The sequence below is a fragment of the Carcharhinus amblyrhynchos genome, chromosome 30 (genome assembly GCF_965287045.1).
Source record: "Carcharhinus amblyrhynchos chromosome 30, sCarAmb.v2.hapA, whole genome shotgun sequence".
Lineage (NCBI taxonomy): Eukaryota > Metazoa > Chordata > Chondrichthyes > Carcharhiniformes > Carcharhinidae > Carcharhinus > Carcharhinus amblyrhynchos.
The window spans coordinates 8,886,690-8,907,791 of NC_137353.1; the positions used below are offsets into that span (position 1 = coordinate 8,886,690).

The 21,102-nt window shown below is 46.5% G+C and overlaps 1 protein-coding gene across 1 annotated transcript in view; it reads left to right on the top strand.

Moving 5' to 3' along the window:
• Window positions 1–21,102, top strand: part of plekhn1 (pleckstrin homology domain containing, family N member 1) — a 51,318-nt gene that overhangs the window by 21,046 nt on the left and 9,170 nt on the right. The window contains exons 7-14 of the mRNA XM_080215077.1: window positions 1,392–1,538; window positions 3,886–3,966; window positions 5,813–5,891; window positions 6,953–7,107; window positions 8,617–8,856; window positions 12,824–13,057; window positions 14,679–14,918; window positions 19,134–19,361. Coding sequence (XP_080071203.1) covers window positions 1,392–1,538; window positions 3,886–3,966; window positions 5,813–5,891; window positions 6,953–7,107; window positions 8,617–8,856; window positions 12,824–13,057; window positions 14,679–14,918; window positions 19,134–19,361 — 1,404 coding nt within the window. The remainder of the gene's footprint in view (window positions 1–1,391; window positions 1,539–3,885; window positions 3,967–5,812; window positions 5,892–6,952; window positions 7,108–8,616; window positions 8,857–12,823; window positions 13,058–14,678; window positions 14,919–19,133; window positions 19,362–21,102) is intronic.

A 21,102-nucleotide genomic window follows, 5' to 3' on the forward strand; every position in this document is an offset into this window, starting at 1 on the left:
AGGATGAATGCAGCTTCCTGCTTTTGTTGGTTCTGAACAGGTGGAGTCCACAATTTAACATTTTAGGGACAGCTCCTCTGACAGTGCGCAAGCGTGTCATCCTATGTTGATATACTTACATTTTGAAGGGAGGGAGAGATGTTTCTAGAATCCCTGCAGTGTAGAAGGAGGCCATTCAGTCCATCGAGCCTGCACCAACTCCCTGACAGAGCATCCCACCCAGTCCCTATTCCCATAACCCCACATGTTCATCCCTCTAAACCTACACATCTAAGGGGCAATTTAGCATGGCCAAGCCATCTAACCTGCACATGTTTGGACTGTGGGAGGAAACTGGAGCAACTGAAGGCAACCCACACAGTTATGGGGAGAACGTGCAAACTCCACACAGCCAGTCACCCAAGGCCGGAATCGAACCCGGGTCCCTGGCGCAATGAGGCAGCAGTGCTAACCACTGTGTCACATCGTTGCGTTGTGTGATCTCATAACCTTTTGATGCTGAATATGAGGAAGCTGGTATGAAATAGCTGCTCCTTTTCTTCCCTGTGATGACCCAGTTATCCTAATAATAACCCTTCAGGAGGGACAGATGAAGCAAGCTTGTGACTCAACACATTCCTCTGCAGAACATTCGACCAATTACACATTAACCCCTGAAGTTTATACCATTGACAAACTGGCACCTGAGTCTGAGAGATACCAGTCGCTGGCAAATAAGATTATAGTTGATTATTTATTGTGTGTTATCTGAACTATCGTTCACCTGGTTTATTGTGTCATTGGAACGATTCAATGCAAAGGTGACTCCTACCTTTCTTCTTGAGAACTGGGCCTTTTATTTTCTGCCACGTTAAATATTTTATAATTTTTTTTTGCAGTCGGATGCCAAAACCGCCCTCAGTAAGATTGGGAAATGCCCTGTTGCGAGTTGTTGCTGCTGCTTCTGTTCCCACACCTAATGGCGCACACAAAGCAGCTTTTCATCTGTCCCCCATAGAGAACTTTCTCCTCGGATCAGGTCACTAGCCTGTCGCCAGAGGCTCGTAGCTTAAGGGGCCACCGCTCCATTATCAAGCTTGCCTGATCAGGAGTCTCTCCTGCTGCTACCGCCGGCCATTGTGGGAATTTTTTTTTTGCAGGCTGACACTCGATCTGTTTGACCGTGCTGTGAATACGCCTTCCTTGGGGTGGGACAAAGGAAGACACTCAAATAATAACGTTTACCCCACATCCTGAGGATTTTGCTTTCTGGGGGAGGGGGGGGGGTGCGGTCAGCTGTTGTCACCCTATGGGGGAGTTTTGTACTTTGGTTACCGAGGAGACCACAGCGCAGGTTGCACTAAAGTCAATCACGGCACGTCAGCTAATTGTCATTTCATGTTGCACGGCAGAACTCGCTGGGAAAACACACGAAAAATGTTGATCTGAGGACGTTAGTTCTGAACCGACCAATCCAAGGAGGCAAAAGGACTTGCATTGATTCACTGGGCAGCATTGTCTGGATATCGGAGGTGAAGTTGCAGCATTTACCCTTTCAGGTAATCAGACCCATATTAACAATGGCATCCTAGGGGTAACTTACTAACTCTTGGTTGGACATATTCCTGAAGGCTTCATCACATGATCTCTAATCGAGCTAACAGCCCTGACAGCAGAGCAGACTCGATGGGCCAAATGGTCTAATTCTGCTCCTATGTCTTATCTCTGACCAGTCAAAGACCGCAATCGCTAATGTGTGGAGATTGCAGGATGTCCTGGAGAGCTGGCAACGCGTCTTACTCTTACTACAGGGCCTTGCCTCGAAACTCGGTTGCTTTTGATCAGTTTCTGCACTTTGACACACGCATGACTCATTCACCACAAGACTTGAGTCAATAAACAAGCAATTGTTTAATCGTACTTCCCCCCCCATCGCAGGATTTATAATAACGGATAAGAAACATAGGCGGGATTACCTACAGTCCCCAGCCACAACCCCGCACCCCCACGCCCTGGTCTGCGGCACTGGAGGTGGCCCACCTCTTGATGTCAATGGCTTTTCCCATGGCTCACGCACTCCGCCACCTGGGAACCCACAATGGGAGACGGGGTCACCATTGATGGACCAGAAGATCCCACCTGCAGGAAGGGCTGGAGAAGTTCAATCAGGAGCTTTGTTAAAGTTTTTCTGTGTTCCTCTCCAGCCCTGCAATCCTCTGGGATCTTTGCACTCTCCAATTCTGCCTCCCAGCAATTCCTGCCTGTTTTTTTTTTGGCAGTTGTGCCTTCGGCCGGTGAGCCCCAATGCTTCAGAATCCGTTCTTCAATCTTTCTCTCTCTCTCTTTTGCTATCCATCTTCCCTGCTTCTTAAAAGGTGCTACTTAAAATCTTTGACCAAAATTTGTCATAATATCCCCCTAGGTGACTTTGTGTTAAATTTTGTTTGGTAGTATTCTTCTGAAGGGTCATGAGATATCTGATTACACAGAAGGCACTAAGTAACTGCATGTTGCTGTTGTTTGGTGAAGATTAGCACAATCAACGTCCTTGTCCCTCTACAATCTCGATTTACAACCAGATACAGGCTTGTTAGTTCAAAGCCTTGATTTTCTGATTAGGCGTTAATATCTTATCTCAGACTTTCAGCACAATTAGATCGAGGGAAGAACGGCCTAAGTGTTGACATGAATTGACATAAGTTGCCAATACCCGTCCAAAAGGTTACAGGGAAAGGTATGCATCACTTATACTATAGTGACCTCTTCTGGATTTGAGACTTGGGTTCCCAAATCTCCAGGAATCAGAGATCAATCTCCAGAATATAGCTGTGTATGACCAAAAGACCATTAGACATTGGAGCAGAACTAGGCCAGTCGGCCCATCGAGTGCCATTCAACCATGGCTGATATTTATCTCATCCCATTCTCTTGCCTTTTCCCTAATAAGACCCTTGGGGGGGGGAAAAGAGTCACTGTGGCATGATAAAATGTCTTTTTTTTCTTACTCTTATTATTTTCTTTGAACATTTCTCTTTTAGGCTTGAAAATTGTTGGGGGTGAGCTCAGTGTTAGAATGTAATCACTGACAACTTTGGTCACATTACATCAAACACAATGGAAATGAGATGTAAGGGTCAGTTGACCTAGTAAACCATGGGACCAATTACAGAGTGATGTGACCATCAGCTGACTCACTATAACTAGGAAATAAGAACTGTGGGGAGCTTGGCATGGCCCAGGGTAAAGCCCCAAGTTTGGAGTAATGAATTTTCTTTATTTAAACCCTTTCTTTGATGTCTAAATTGGAGGATCTGCATTTGAAGAGTTCCTTCTGTAGAAACAGGTCGGGGCTGGAGGATGGGGGTGGGGGGGTGGGGGCAGGCTATTTGACTGACAGCCAAGCATCAGCTCATTGAGTAACAAGTATTTTTGCTTTCCAATTGATGTAGTAAGGCAGTGTGTCACAAGGCCGACTGCTGATTGGGCCGTTGGGCAAATCATGGGATAAGATTTTCAGGAATACATTTTAGGGGCAATTCTCCCATTCTGCATCTCCCCCCCCCCCCCATGGGAATTGTAGCAAGGGGGAACATGGGAAGGTCTGCTGGCCTCAGGCAAGATTTTCCAGTTTCGGGGCGGACGTGCTGGAAAATCCTGCCCGTGATCACAGTTGGCAGATTGAGGTTGTACCAATCCTGGAGCACCTAATGCCTGAAATAGAAATATATTTCCCTTTCTTAAATCTTTATTTTTCAAAATAAGCTGGGGTTACAGATGAAAGGCAGATAAATGGACTTGAGGAATTAGTCCACTGATTCTACTGCAGAACAAGCTCAAGGGACTGAATGGCCTCATTCTCTGTTTATGTTCTGAATTAGTTTATTTGATATGTACCTATCCCTGCAGGACCAGCACAATCGTATCTTGATTCTCTTCCCAACCACGCTTCTCATTCTGTCTGAAGAAAACCAGCTCCTGCATTATAAGGTAAATGTTGCTCACAGCAAGTGTAATTATCTTCTGAGAGTTTCTGATCTGCTGTGTGTTAAAGGGCTTTTCCAAAGTTCTCTGCCTCATGTATAGTCAATTTTACTCGCAGATATCTGTAGAGCCATCAAGCTTGAAATGATTAGTTTCTCTTTTATCTGTGTGAGATCCAAGTATTTTGAATCTCTGGAACTACTTCCCTAAGTAACACCCTACATCCCAGTACTTGAGGGCTTTTAAATACCAGGCTAGTGCCAATTAGTTCCTGCTTTTTGAACTATTCCGGCTCCTCTCCTATTTCTTCAATATTTTCTGCTATTCTGCACCTTGACACTTCTCCCTTCATTTTGCGATCTCAAAAGTAACCAAGAGGGGATTACTGGTGCAATGATAATTCTCCCTCTCAATGTCGACAAGACAAAGGAGATTGTCAACTTCAGGAGCCACAGTGACAACATGCCTCTGTCTATATCAATGGAAACAAAATAGCAATGGTCATGAGCTTCAAGTTTCTATGTGTCCAGATCACCAACAACCTGGTACCCCCATGCCAACACTATAGCTAAGAAAGCCCACCCAGTGCCTCTACTTCCTCAGATGATTTAAAGAAATTTGGCATGTCCGCTACGACTCTCACCAACATTTATAGATGCACCATAGAAAGCATTATTTCCGGTTGTACCACAACTTGGTCTGACCCCTGCTCTGCCCAAGACTGCAAGAAATGACAAAAGGTTGTGAACAAAGCCAAGACCATCCTTCAAAACAGCTTCCCATCCACTGACACTGCCTACACTTGCTGCCTTGGAAAAGCAGCCAACTTAATTAAGGACCCCATGCACCCCAGACATACTCTGTTCCACCTTTTCCACTGGGAAAATGATACAGAAGTCTGAGGACACATACTAACTGACTCAAGAATAGCTGCTTCCCTGCTGCCATCCAACTTTTGAATGGACCTACCTTGCATTAAGTTGATCTTTCTCTACACCCTGGCTATGACTGTAACACTACACTCTCTCCTTTCCTTCTCTATGAATAATGTGCTTTGTATAGCATGCAAGAAACAATACTTTTCATGTGACTATAATAAATTAAAGAATAGATTTCATTGAAAATGTTGAGATTGTAACATTGACAAGATATTGTACCCATCTAAACAGGAAAGACCCTGACACAATGGTTAGCACGGCTGCCTCACAAAACCAGGGTCTCAGGTTTAATTCGGCCTTGGAAGACTGTGTAGAGTTTGTGCATTCTCTCCACGTCTGGGTGTGTTCCCTCCCGCACTCCAAAGATGTGTCGGTTAGGTGGATTGGCCGTGCTAAATTGCTCCTTAGTGTCTCAATGTGTAGATTAGTGGGATTAGCGGGGAAAATACATGGGTTCCAGGGATAGAACCTGGGTAAAATGTTCTGTCGGAGAATCAGGTGAGGACTTGATGGGCCGTACGGACTCTTCTTGCACTGTAGGGATTCCATGATTAGTGCGGAGTAGTTTAGAATCATAGGTTCTACAGTGAAGAAGGATGCCATCTGGCCCATTGAGTCTGCAGCGACCACAATCCCACCCAGACCCTATCCCCGTAACCCCATCATTTACCCTAATTATTCCCCCCCTGACACTAAGGAGCAATTTAGCATGGCTAATCCACACATCTTTTGGACTGTGGGAGCGAACCCATGCAGACACGTGGAGAATGTGCAAACCCCACACAGACCGTGACCTGCAGCTGGGAACAGAACCCAAGTCCCTGGTGCTGTGAGGCAGCAATGCTAACCACTGTGCCACCAGGCTGCCCTGTTTAAATGAACAAGCATTTACGTCTCACTGTGTTTGCTAACAGGGTGAGCTCTCGCTTAACGCCATAACAATCCGGGAACTGGATGAAACTGATAACGATCCAAATGCATTTCTGATCGAAGGTGAGTCCAGAACAAACTGGCTATCCCAATAATGACTTGCATTTGTATAGCACCCGCATCCTTAATGTAACAACATGTTCCATGGCGTTTTACTGAATTGGTGAACCAAATTCCCCATGTCGGAAGACCCAAATCTCCTTCAAAGAGCTTTATTTTAAGGACCATCTTATAGGAGGGGAGAGAGGTTTAGAGAGTGTGAGAGGTGGAAAAGTATGGGGAGGTGGGTGGTGAGAGTGGAAAAGTTTCCGGGGGGGAATTCCGGAGCTAAGAACCCAGAGCCCTGAGGGCACAACCTCCATCAATGGAGAACCAAAGACAACTGGGGATGTGCCAGAGGGCAGGATTGAGGGAGCACAGACATCTCAGAGCACTGGAGGACGCGACGGAAATAGGGAGAGGAGAGGCCATGGCAGGATTGGGGAACAAAGTGAGAATTCAGCACAAAGCACACCCCAATTGTTGCTTTTGTAAATGCTGCAAATAACAAAGCTTGTGCCTTGTAAAGACCTGGGGTGGAATGTCTGGGATTTGAGTGAAATCTGTAAGAAGGGGTGAGAGAGAGATGTAGGGCGGTGATAGGAGAGGACAGGGATTTGTTAACCTTTGTTGATGTCCCACCCATATCCTTCTCTAAGAGAAATCTCCTGCACGCTGATACATCCCCCTTTATTGTTCAGGCCTGGCCGGTTTTACGGATGGCAGCTCCCGTTCCACTTCCCTTGTCCTCAGAGGGTCAAAATATCACATTGGATATTTAACAGTTGCAAGCTGAACACACTTAACTTCTAACAGTCCCAAGGTTAGGTGGATTAGCCATGTTAAATTGCCCCTTAGTGTCCCAGGATTAGGGGTCACCTGGACTAACTATGGTGAATGTGTAGGGAGAGGGCCTGAGTAAGTTACTCTGTCAGAGAGTTGGTACAGGTTCAATGGGCGGAATGGTGGCACAATGGTTAGCAGTGCAGGAGTTTTATGATTCTATGATTCACTGTATCACATTACCAGGTATTGTATGATCTCTATGGTACCATGTTCACTGTTCCTAATAATATGTATTCCAGGTAAAATGATCAACCAAATCAAGGTGATTTCCGAGAATAGAACAGCTCACCGAAACTTAACACATCACCTGGATTCCGTAGGGGTCACAGTTCAAAAAGCTTCCAGGGTCAATAAAGGCCATGATTGCAGACGCTCTCCAGAGTGCAGAGATCAGGTAGATACTATTTGCAATACACACAAATGATTGCAAAATCCAACAGCAGGATTTGGAAATACTGCAAAACATCAAGGGCAGTTTTATTATTGGGTGGCACAGTTTAGCACAACTGCCTCACAACGCCAGGGACCCGGGTTTGAGTCCAGCCTTGGCTGAGTGTGTGGAGTTTGCACGTTCTCCCTGTGTCTGCGTGGGTTTCCTCCAGGTGCTCCACTTTCCTCCTACACTCCAAAGATGTGCAGATTAGGTGGATTGGCCATACTAAATTACCCCTTGTAGATAAATACATGGAGTTATGGAGATAGGGCAGGAAGTGGACCTGAGTAAGATGCTCTGTTCAAGAGTTAGAAATCATAAAACCCACAGTGCAGAAAGAGGCCATTTGGCCCATCGAGTCTGCACTGACCACAATCCCACCCAGCCCGTATTTCCCTAGTCCCCCTGAAACTAAGGGGCAATTTAGCGTGGCCAATGCACCTAGCCTGCACATCTTTGAGCTGTGGGAGGAAACCTACGCAAATACGGGGAGAATGTGGACAATTGAGTCGGTGTGAACTCGATGGACCAAATGGCTTCTTTTGTGCACAGTATGAATTCTATGATTCTACGATTAAAAGAACATTAGAGACTTGCTTCCATCTTTCAGTGCAACAATGTGATGTAGCTACGTTCCTGAATTATTTTTACATTTTCTCACCGTGTAAATCATGCCTGAACATATTCATTATTTGCTTGTAATCATGGCCGGAGAATGTTGGAATGAAATTTGGATGAAATTGCTTCCTCCAATTTGGACAGAAGCATGAGCCTCCTTTGCACTAACCAGTTAACCCTACAGTTAAATGGCAGATAGATAAACGTGCAGTAATCACGTGTCTGCCACTATTCCCAATCTGAAGAAACATTCCAATTAATTCAAAGGGTGGCACAAGTGGTTAGCACTGCTGCCTCACAGCACCAGGGACCTGGGTTCGATTCCCGGCTTGGGTCACTGTCTGTGTGGAGTCTGCACATTCTACCCATACCTACGTGGGTTTCCTCCGGGTGCTCTGGTTTCCTCGCACAGTCTGAAAGATGTACGGGTTAGGTGGATTGACTGTGCTAAATTGCACTTGGTATCAGGGGAACTAGCTAGGGTAAATGCATGGGGTTATGGGGATAAGACCTGGGTGGGACTGTGGTCAGTGCAGACTCGATGGGCTGAATGGTCTCCTGCACTGTAGGGATTCTAAGAAATAAAAGGACAAATTCTATGAAAAGTCACTACATTCAATTTAGTATCGAGGTTTCCATCTAGTGTGTGAATCAATTTATTGGATAATTTGATCTTTTCTATGCTCAGAATTGACTTTAAATGATGAGCAGTAGATGTTGCGTGAGATAATAGTGTCCATGAGAGATGAAACTGGAAGTTATTGGGGCTCCCGAAGGCAGTTTCTGTTTGTGATCAAACTCTAACCATCAGTAAAATCTGTTTCTTTATCTCGGTGATTATCATCATTCTAGCTTACAGACAAGCAGGAACATTCACCAGAGCCACGCAGGCATGGGAACAGCCCGACCACGGTGTACGGTGTGTTCACGTTCCCGCAGAAACCAGTCGAAATGATTTCTGTCTCTGAAGATCTGCCACTACCGGTTACTGAGAACGCACTGAGCCCACTTGCCTCTCCGGATTATGCTGAGCCTTATACACCTCCCCCACCGGCATACTTAACACCAGCTGAACCCTTAAAACTAACTTTGGTGAGTAGTGTTTTATTCGAAATTTTGAAGTTTATTTGCTAGCGTCACACGTAGACTTGCAACGAATTTACTGTGAAAATCCCCTAGTCACCTGTTTGGGTACACTGAGGGAGAATTTAGCACACGTAGTGCACATAATTAGCATGTCTTTTGGACTGTGGGAGGAAACCAGAGCACCGGGAGGAAACCCACCCAGACACGGGGAGAATATGCAAACTCTATGCAGACAGTGACCCAAAGCTGGAATCCAACCCGGGTCCCTGGCACTGTTAAGCAGCAGCGCTAACCACCCTGCCACCCACGAAATATTATGAGATCTTTCTACAATTTTTGGAAGAATATCCCCAAGGAGGGGAGGGGTTTTAAATAAGGAGACTCAATTGGAAAGAAGAGTGAGATTTGCAGTTATGCGACATCACCTCTCTTGGAAGAATGTATGCAATTAATTACGTTTCGTCTTATGGACTGTTAAATTGTAAGCAGATGTGGCAGCCAAGTCACATTTACAGTAGCAAGATCTGCGAACAACAGTGAAATCAATGACCCGTTCTTCATTTGTTGATAGTTTTGTTTGAAGGTGGCAAGTTTAAATTCAGATATTGCGACAACTCTGTGCCCTTCTTCCAAATGTGCATTGGATGCCTACCTGAATGACATGTTCAGGTTCAACATCTCACCCAAGGAAAGTGGCCATTAGAAAGTAATATTGCCATTAGAAAATGCTTGGATATTCAAAAACGTGATGATATAAGCGCATAAGAAATAGGAACAGGAGTAGGCCCCTTGAGCCTACTCCACCCTTCAATGGGATCACGGCTGATCCAACAACATTCCTCATGTCCACTTTCCTGACCTTTCCCTGTAACCCTTGATTCTCTTACTGATCAAAAATCTATCCATCTCAGTCTTAAATACACACAAGGACTCTGCCCCCACAGCTCTCTGCGGCAAAGAGTTCCACAGATTCACCACCTTCTGGCTAAAGAAATTCCTCCTCCTCCTCTCTGATCTAAAGGATTGTCCCTTTAGCCTGAGGTTGTGCCCTCTGGTTCGTGTTTTTCCTACTATTGGAACCATCCTCTCCACATCCACTCTATCCAGGCCTCACAGTATCCTGTGAGTTTCAATAAGCGCCCCCTCATCCTTCTAAACTCCATCGAGTACAGACCCAGATTCCTCAGCCGTTCCTTGTACAACAAGCTCTTCATTCCAGGAATCATCCTTGTGAACCCCCTCTGGACCCTTTTCAAGGCCAGCAGCCACAACTGCCAGAAAATTCCACCCTATGCCCTCTGGCCCTAGACTTGCCCATGAGGGGAAACATCTCAGCATTTACCCTTTCAAGCCCCTTAAGAATCCTCTGTTTCAATAAGATCACCTCTTTTGCTTCTAAATTCCAATGAGTCCCAACCTGTTTAACCTTTCCTCATTAGACAATCCCTCCATACTATGGATCATCCTAGTGGACCTTGTGAACTGTCTCCAATTAAATAATTTTTTCCTTTTTGTTAAGGGGATCAAAACTGCTCACATTAATCCCGATGTGGTCTCACGGAGTACCTTCTACGGTTCGAGTCGTAGAGGCTTACAGCATGAAAATAGGCCCTTCAGCCCAACTTGTCCATGCCGCCCTTTTAAACCTCAACGTTAGTCCCAAATGCCCACATTTGGCCCATATCCATCTATACTTTACCCATGTAACTGTCTAAATGCTTTTTGAAAGATAAAATTGTACCCGCCTCTACTACTACCTCTGGCAGCTTGTTCCAGACACTCACCACCCTCTGTGTGAAAAAATTGCCCCTCTAGACACTTTTTTGGATCTCCCCCTCTCACCTTAAACCTATGCCCTCTAGTTTTAAACTCCCCCACCTTTGGGAAAAGATATTGACTATCTAGCTGATCTGTGCCTCTCATTATTTTATCTAGAAGATCACCCCTCAGCCTTCTACGCTCCAGAGAAAAATGTCCCAGTCTACCCAGCCTCTCCTTGTAACTCAAACCATCAAGTCCCAGTAGCATCCTAGTAAATCTTTTCTGCACTCTTTCTAGTTTAATAATATCCTTTCTATACTAGGGTGACAAGAACTGTGTACACAATATTCCAAATGTGGCCTTACCAAGGTCTTGTACAACTTCACCAAGAGGTCCCAACTCCTGTGGTTGCAGCAAGACTTCCCTACTCTTATACTCCAACCCCCTTGAGATAAGGACCAGCATTCCATTAGCCTTCCTGATTACCTGCTGCACCCGTGTGCTAACTTTTTGTGTTTCAAGCGGAAGTACCCCAGACCCCTTTGTGTGGCAACTTTCTGCAGTTTTTCTCCATTTAAATAATACTCTGTGTTCTTTTATTCTCTCATTCCAAAATGAACAACTTCACATTTTCCCACATTATACTTCATCTGCCAATTTTTTGTCCACTTACTTATCACTGACCGCCCACCTATCAATACCGCTTTGTAAACAGCTTGTATTGTTTTTGTGACTTGCTTTCCCAGCTATTCTTGTGTCACTGACAAATTGCCTACAGTCCATGCAGGCTCTAATAGTAATGCCACTTGGGGTTTAAGGATAAGGATTAGGGGATTTTTAACAGATAATTGGCTGCAAGAGTTCTGGAACTACTGGGACGAGCTTGACCTATAGTTCAAAGGTTCCCCTTTTGACCCCTGACCTATCTGAGGTACGCCTGCTCAAGTCTGTCGGACATTAACATTAGATATATTCAGACAAAGATTCCGCTATAGATAGTCATTCTTGCATTACATAGAATCCCTACAGTGCAGAAAAGTTAATTTATTAGTCACAAGTAAGGCTTAAATTAATACTGTAATGAAGTTACCGTGAAAATCTCCCCCCCCCCCCCTTGCCAAGTCACCATAGTCCAATGACTGTTTGGGTCAATGCACCCAAACAGCACATCTTTTAGAATGTGGGAGGAAACCAGAGGCCGTTTGGCCCATCGAGCTTGCATCGACCACAATCCCATTCCGGCCCTATCCCCACATTTACCCTGCTAACATTAACATTTACCCCTTGGCTTTAAGGGGCAATTTAGCACAGCCAATCCACCTAACCTACTCATTTTTGGACTGCTGGAGGAAACCCATACAGAGTCTGGGAGAATGTCTTTGTGGAGTTTGCACGGTCACCCAAGGCCAGAATCGAACCTGGGTCCCTAGTGCTGTGAGGCAGCAGTGCTAACCACTGTGCCACCGTGCCGTTTATGGTTGCTTAATGATCTGTGCTGTTAATTGCGATGGAAGAGGATGTAATGTCAAACGTGATATGTATACTGTTGGATGGTAAAGACTCTGGAGTTATATGAATGACCTGTATTTGTTTCAGTCTGCATACAAGCACAAATCATCACCTTTGCCAATCCGAGGAAGCAGTATGAGATTCAGGGAACGCAATGTTCTTACCTTGTCTCAGCCGCCACCTTCATCATCAGAAAATGCGTCTAATACTGAAAATTGCTGGTCACCGGGTTATGCAGAACCTATCGCAGCGTTAAGACAGGAGGCAACACCTCCTGGGAATGGATTCCCTCATAGAGTTGTAAGTGTGACTCTAATCTTGTATATAGAAATGTCTCATGATATAGAAAGAGAACGACATTGAGTCAACGATACAGAAACGGGTCATTTGGCCCAACTAGCCTTAACTGTCTCTGTATGAGATTGCTTATTGCAAGCAATTGAATCATCTTTGTAACTGTTTTGTGTTTGGGTCTTAAGCATCTTGAGTTTTGTTGCACTGGACTGAAACATTGGCCGAAATTCTACCGCCTCACCACCACCACTACCACCCGAATTGGGATGGGTTCCCAGAACAGAAATCTCTGTTGGCTCCCGGTGGGATTTTCCGATCTTGTCCAAGCGAGGCCGTAAAATCCCACAAAATGCACTTTTTGTTTCTGCTGAACAAGTTGCCATAAATATTTCTTTTTGTTTGTCTCCAGATGATTAACAGCCGAGATCTGTCAAAAAAACACCAACCCAGAAGCTTTAAGGCATCAGGATCCAATATCTCCAGGTTATCTCCCGTTTCGCAACAGCCTGGAAGGACTACAATCAGCCATTGTTCAACTGGTGACGATGGCGTGAATGACCTTCTGTCGCCAACGTACGCTGTACCGTATGTTCCGTTCACGTTACGACCAGCCCCTCCGGCAAACCCTCTTTGGCTGAGAGAGGTAAGTGATGCTTTGCCAGAACAAGACCAGAACTGGGTCAATGATGCAATACTTGGCACTCGAAGATAGAATTGTTCCATGGTTTGGAAACTAGCTTTGCTTTAATATTACGGATTGGAACTTCATCGTGTAGCATTAGCAACAAGCATGTTCATTTTGTTTGTGTCACATTCCTCTGTTAATTTGAGCTAGGTGGTTTAAAACAGCACAGTTTTAAATGTGTGAACACATTTGGTACTCATTTATTCCACAGGGCAACATTGGTTCAGTTGGTCACGCTCTTGGTGTTCTGTCAGGAGGTTCAAGGGCCAGTTCTGTGCATATAATCTAGGCGGAGAGAGAGGGACGAGGATGCAGGCAGGCTCAACTCTGATGCTCACTACAGTTGGACAACCCGTGGGTGCCCCCCACCACCGCACCCCCACCCCCACCAACCTCCCCACTCTCCGAGCGGATGGGTTGAGCCAGTGGTCGAACAGCCACGTGCACCAAAGGGCAACAGGGAGAATTGGAAAAGCCAAAGCCACAAAACCCGGTGGCACAGCGGTTGGCACTGCTGCCTCACAGCGCGAGGGACCCGGGTGCGATCCCTGGCTTGGGTCGCTTTTGTTTCTTCAGAAGGAACTCTTCAAAATGCAGCTAATGAAAATACAACAAAACTTATTCCAACTTATAAATCAAAGAAAGGGTTTAATAAAGAAACATTTGTTACTCCAAACTTGAGGCCTCACCCTGGGCCACTTCAAGCTTCCCAAAATTCTACATGGTTAAAACATCAGAAACCCTACAGCACAGAAGGAGGCCATTCGGGCCATCAAGTCTGCACTGATTACAATCCCACCCAGGCCCTACCTCCATATTCCTACATACTTGCCCACTAATCCCTCTAACCCACGCATCTCGGGGCAATTTTAGCACGGCCAATCAATCTAACCCGCACATCTTTGCACTGTTCTTGTATTTATAGTTGATCAGCTGACTGTTACGTCACTCTGTAATTGGATCCATGGTTTACTGGGTCAGCTGACCCTTACATCTTATTCCCATTGGTCACATTACATCCAATACAAAGTTATCACCGGTTACATTCTAACAACTATCAGTGTGTTGTCTACACATCCTCCCTGTGTCTGCGTGGGTTTCCTCCGGGTGCTCTGGTTTCCTCCCACAGTCCGAAAGATGTGCGGGTTAGGTGGCTGTGCTAAATTCATCCTTAGTGTACGTGAACAGGTGCCGGAGTGCGGGGATTTTCATAGTAACTTCACTGCAGTGTTAATGTAAGCACATTTGTGGCACTAATAAACTTTTAAAAACCCGTATGTGGCAATGTTTACATGTGAGTTGATGCCAAAGGAAGGGGGGAATAGAAATCTCCAGAATGATCTCACTTTGTAATGACGCCAGTTGAAATGTTGCCTGACTGGGAGATAGAGAATATTCGAAAAGCAGAACTGAGCCATTTTTATTTACATTCTTTACCAGATCTGAATCAGGCCTTTGTGATAAGTGCTGGCTCGACTCAGTAAATATTTTTTTTTCCATATAAACTCAGCTCCGGTTATGACAGTTTGCAAGATCCTTGTAAAGTGTGCGGAGCATGAATACTTCCATTGTCTTCCAGCCGGTGTCTAGGCACAGTTCCTCATGGTTGCCACGCGGAGGGGAGGATCGGAACGTCCCACTCCAAAAGCCCCTCGCCTTGTCTCAGCCGCCAGCCAAACCCAACCATGGCTTTGGAAAGAATCACGGCTCGTTTACAGCCACCCCCCAGGATGTCCTCTTGTCCCCAGTGTACGCTGTGCCTTTTGCAGCTGCGAAGAAGCAGTCAGCCCCTTCCGCCCTCCGACTGTCTGCTACAGCTGTAAGTCTAATTCAAATATATATATATATATATACATTTTATCTACCCAATGCATCGAAAACAGAAAATGCAGCAACGTACTCCACAGGTCAGCTGGCATCGGTGGGAGAGAGCGAGGGCGGGCAGCGTTCTCTGGCCTCCTCCAGCCGCGTGTTTCTCCCGGTGGAACGTGGCGTGCCATCTTTCGGTTCTTCTGGAAATCCCATTGTTTCCAGGAAACCAGCAGCGTGGGGCGCACCGTCAGCGGGACCAGAAGATCCTCTGGGGTGAACGGCCGGGGAACTCTGGCCAGAGATTCTGCTGAGACGTAGAACAGGATTTGACGGCCTCGCTCGTTCCGAAACCAGTAAAATCCCACCCGAGGCCGACGGACCTTTCCGTGGTCCGCCTCTTGCTCACTCTGATTCCCCCGTGGACAGTAAAATTCCAGCTGTTAACTCCACTTCACTCTCCTTGGCGGCTGCCCAACCTGCTGAGTAATTCCAGCATTTTCTGCTTTTATTCCAGACTTCCAGCATTGTGCTGGAATATTTCATTGTGGTTTTTATTTGAACTGGTTGCTACAGGCAACACAGCAAGTGGAGATAAGCAGCGAGCTATGCAAGATACGACAGAAGGTTTTTAGACCATTCCGTCTCCATCTTCCCTCCCTTCACACTGAATGAATGGGCCAACACCCTATTTTGTACTGCTGCCAAATCTAGTTGGATGTTTCAGGAGATTTCATCATGAGATGTTTCATTTCCAACTGCCCCGCTCAAATAGCCCTTTTCCCCTAATCTCCAAAATCTTTTATAATGATTATCTAAAAGTGTTCCTTAGAATTCCTACTGTCCATCGAGAGTGCGCCAACTTTTCGAAAGAGCATCCCATCAGGCCCCCCTCCGCCCTATCTCTGCAGCCCCACACATTTAACATGGCCAATCCATCTAACCCGCACATCTTTGGAGTGTGGGAGGAAACCCACGCATTGTAATTAGTATTGCATGGGGAGAATACATAATTTAAATAAACCTGCCCCTTAGGCTGTCCCGGAGATGAATCTTTAAGTCTTGGAGTCTCTGAGTCAATCCCAGAGGGTTGGCAATTCTGTCCCTGTCGTGTATAAAGCTGCAGAGTAAGAAGAGGCTATCATATGTATGACCAATCCTATACTCCTGCAACGCCCACATGCACACACAGACACACTCATAACCCACACATACATATGCTGACACACAACATACACAAACACATCGAATGAAAGAATCCCTACAGTGCAGAAGGAAGCCATTCAACCCATTGAACCTACACCAATAACAATCCCACCTCAACCCTATCCCCATAACCCCATGTATTTCCCCTGCTAGACCCCTGACAGAGTAAAAAAATCTCACAACACCAATTAAAGTCCAACAGGTTTATCTGATAGCGCAAACCACTAGCTTTCGGAGCGCTGCCCCTTCATCAGGTGAGTGGGACCCAGGTTTGATTCCCACTTGGATCGCTGTCTGTGCGGAGTTTGCACGTTCCCCCTGTGTCTGTGTGGGTTTCCTCCGGGTGCTCCGGTTTCCTCCGATTGGTCAGAAAGACATGCTGGTTAGGTGCATTGGCTGTGCTAAATTCTTCCTCTGTGTACCCAGAGTGTGATGACTAGGAGATTTTCACAGTAACTTCATTGCAGTGTTAATGTAAGCCTACTTGTGACACTAAAATAAACCTTTTAAAATACTGGGTGAAATTTTCCTTCCCGCATGCTACGGGAATTGTAGTGGGCAGGACATGGATCATATAAAGGTCCGTTGACCTCTGGTGGGATTTTCCGGCCTTGGGGACAAGTGCGGCCAGGAAGTCCCGCCCTCTGTGTACACAACATGCTCTAGACTGTTAATGCAGAAGTCTGGGTTATCAACTCACCACAGTAACTAGGAAATTTTAGTTCAGCCAATTAAAAAAATTTGGAATAAAAAGCCAGTATAAAAATATTTGGATTGTCATTAACAATCCATCTGCTTGACTAATGTCCTTTAGGGAAGGAAATCTGCCATCCTTTCTAGTCTGGCCTACATGTGCTGGTTAGGTGTATTGGCCATGCTAAATTCCCCCTCAGTGTACCTGAACAGGCGCTGGAATGTGGCGATTTTCTTGGCTAAGATCAAGTGTAGTATCGACATGCTGCACTTGGTTGAAGTCATTGGGTTACATTTCAGCTTCATTTGAAGCAATTTTTTAAAGCGGCATCTCGGCCATTTGGCTAAGATGCAAATAAGATCAAGCCCTGGAGGAGGAGCTACACCTATTCCAATCAGCTTGGATCATGTAGATCAAGCCCAAGACAGGAGGTGAGAGCCCTGTCTTGTCAGCTTGGATCGGGAATGTCCCAACTTGTTGGGACTCTGAATTGGGTTTAATTTGACTTGATTGGATTGGAATAAAGTTTTAAAAAAAAACTTCATTGCAGTGTTAATATAAGCCTACTTGTGACACTAATCATAATGTAAATAAACCAGAGCTATCTCTTAAGTGCCCTCTGAAATGGCCTAACAAGCCACTCAGTTGGGCAACTAGAGATGGACAATAAATACTGGCCTTGCCTGTGGCATCCACATCCTGTGGATGAATAAAAACAAGGCAAGCATTCCTTCCCCAACAATAAGTGTGATTACCTTGGGCCAAAAGATAACAGGAAGTGGTTTAATTATGTGCAAACATTCCAAGGTGTTGTTGACGCATAATGAATGCAAACTATAGTGTCACGGTATAATTAACAGGTGCTTCAGTTGAACACTAAATTTCTTATGGCCTTTTATCTGAGGGAAAAAATGTGTCACCAACTATTGGCCTGATGATGCATTCCTTTCAGTAACAATTAGAAAATAGGCTGTGCTGTGGACATGATGAACTTCCAAAGTTGGGAACACGTCTAGAATAGGAGTTCAAATCCAACCCATATTTATTATTGTCACAAGTAGGTTGACATTAGCGCTGCAATGACGTTACTGTGAAAATCCCCTAGTTGCCACATTCCAGCGCCCGTTCAGGTACACTGAGGGAGAATATGGCATGGCCAATGTATCTAACCAGCGCATCTTTCCGACTGAGAGGAAACTGGAACGCCCCCACGCAGACACGGAGAGACTATCTGTGCAGGTGACCCAAGCCGGGATTTGAACCCAGATCCCTGATGCTGTGCCACCCAAATTTGGTGGTGATCCCCACTGCCAATAGCGCTGAGTTTCTCTCACCAAGTCCCCTAATTCCAAGCAAAAATTGAACCAATTCACAACTCAATCCAGCACGAAGAGAGTAACCTCACCTGGAAAGTGAAAGAAATAACTTGTGTTTATATAGTGCTTGACCACAAAGTCCTGAAAAGCTTTACAGCCAATGAAATACTGTGAAATGTAGCCACCATTTATTGCTGGAAACATGGCAGCCAATTGGTGCACAGCAAGCTCCCACGAACAGCAAAGAGAGAATGGCCAGATAACCTGGAAGAGATCATTGGCGTGGGACTCAGAAAATGGCTGCCACATTCAGTTGAGACTTTCCTTCTGCGATTGGCACTGAGGGTCATTGTTGAGGCATTGTAGAAGAATTCTGCACCCAATTCTGCTCTGGGGAAGGCTGTCAGTTGAGGATTTCACTCCTTAGAGTTAAAATCCTCCAAAGAAAATCATAAAATTGTTAAAGGCCAAGGGGAAGGTCTTACTGGCTCATCGATGGGTGGGGGGGCGGGGGTGGGGCACGGGGGGGGTGTTGGGGGCAAGGGTTATATTTAGCGGGGAGGGGTTGTGGGTAATGTCCGGGGTGACGCTGAAGTGGGATGGAGACATCTAGGATGTTGGGGGAAGTTTACGTACTGCACTAGGAGTTTGGACGCCTGCACAATGGCGCCCCTAGAGTTCAGCATCCAGCTTCCTGGTATGAATAGGCTCTGCCCACTCCCCTTACTGGCGAGAATTACATTTGGGATAATATTTTCTAAATGCCATAGGATAACCTAGGGGATTTTATGGCCTCTCTTGTCCCGAAACCGTAAAATCCCGCCAGAGTCAACGCACTTTCCCATTGCCTGTTCCGATTCCCATGGCACGTGGGGCGGTAAAATTCCAACCAGCGTCTGGGAGCTCATGGGCGCGGTTCTCTCCTGTTTTCATGCTGGTTAGACGCTTAGAATTTTTCTTTGTGTAAGATCGCCCCAAAATAAAATTCCTTTGCGTTTATTTTCTCCAGCATGCCAGCAAACAGAGTGGTTCCTTCGCAAGAGAGCAGCGGAGTGACACGCGGGGGTTGGGACCGGAATGCTTACCCCGCTCGTCTCTGCCGTCAAGTTCTCAGTCAGAGAGCAGCTGCTGTTCGTACCTGGATGAAAATGCTTGGACTAACCCCCTGTCTCCACCGTACGCTGAACCATATCTCCCTCGGCCAGTGTCTCCTCTCCATCATTTCTGGATTGGGGATGTAAGTATTTACGCTGGGGCATTAAGAGTTAGTACGGTCACAGGAAGAAGAAGTATTATCCAGAAAGGAGGGTGGAGCGGGGAAGCATCTCAGTTACGACTCGCTCCCAAAGCAGCAATGCTGGGAGTGTAGGAACAGAAGTGGGACAATCACAGCTGCCCCCTCAATTCCTCAGTTATTGTACACCTGATGGGCTGGATCTCTTGGAGGTGGGGGTGGGGGGGTGGTCTCGCACCTCCTTACCCCCCCTCCCCCACCTCCAATCACCCATTGCAAGAGTAGGCCAGCAGTAGATGCACTCAAAGAAAGCTAGCCCCAGAGACCTACTATGCTGCTGGTGGGAGCTTGAAGATTAGAACTGTGGGATCCCTGCAGTCTAGGAGGAGGCCATCGGGTCTGCACCCACTCTCTGACAGGCTGTCTTACCCAGGCCCCCTCCCTCACCCTATCCCCCGCAACCCCACACATTTAGCATTCTAGGGACGAGAGGTCGCAGTCTGAGGATGAAGGGCAGCAAATTTAAAACAGAGTTGAGAAGAAACTGTTTCTCCTAAAGGTTTGCAACTCTGTGGAATCCGCTACCCCGGAGTGCAGTGGATGCTGGGACAGGGAGTAAATTTGAGGAGGAGTTAGACAGATTTTTAATTGGTGATGGTCAAAGGGTTATGGGGAGAAGGCAGGTAAATGGGGATGAGGAGCGTATCAGCCATGATCGAATGGCAGTGCGGACTCGATGGGTCGAATGGCCTAATTCTGTTCTGATATCCTATGAACTTGTGAACAATGGCTAATCCATTTAACCTACACGTCTTGGGACACGTAAGGGGCAATTTTAGCATGGCCCAATTCATCTAATCATCACATCTTTGGGCTGTGGGAGGAAACTGGAGTACCCGGAGGAAACCCACGCAGACACAAGGAAAATTCCACACAGACAGTGACCCGAGGCCGGAATCGAACCCAGGTCCCTGGCGCTGTGAGACAGCGGTGCTAACCACTGTGCTGTCTTGAATGGGGCTTTCACTCCTCAGTGAGGGAGTGTCCCGCCATCAATAAATTAGCCGACAGCTTGAGGAATCCCACCACAGCCAGAACCCAGTGGTGGGCCCAAGTGGAAGGGCAATGGGGTCCGGAGTGAAGTAAGCCCTGGACCTTTTAGGAAGGGAAGGGATCTGGCAACCCAGGAAGGGATGGGGGACGTGCGTGGGGAGGGGAGCGAAGTGGGTGGTAGTGTGTGTGTTTGGGAGGACAGGTGGAGAGGTGTATCATCTTGCTGGGGCTGTCCCTGAGTTGCCCAGGGCACCCCTGTGAAGGATGTCACCCCTGCCCTTCCTTTCTGCCTATTGAGCGGTTGGACCACCTTGCCTCCTGCCTGCCTGCCCGTGCCAACACGTTTACAACATGGGCATCACATAATCGAGGTCAGCTGGCTTGGCAACAATTATTCATTCAGAAATGACAGGCTGCTGATTTGAGCGCCTGCTCACCAATCATGGAAAGGGTTGGGCTGGGGTCCCCTCATATTTTGTCCCTCCCAGTGCAGGGGGTATACAATCCAGCCCCAAGGGAGCGATCTTACCACACTCCCACTGCAGCGAGGTCAGGGCATTTGGCACCCAGCCAAATCTCCATTCACTCGAGCCGGATGGGAAAATCACACTGCTGTGAACGGTGGTAACATTCTGGCCTCAAGATCGTATTTTAGGGGGGAGTTGTCAGGGGCGATTCTCCCCAAAAATTT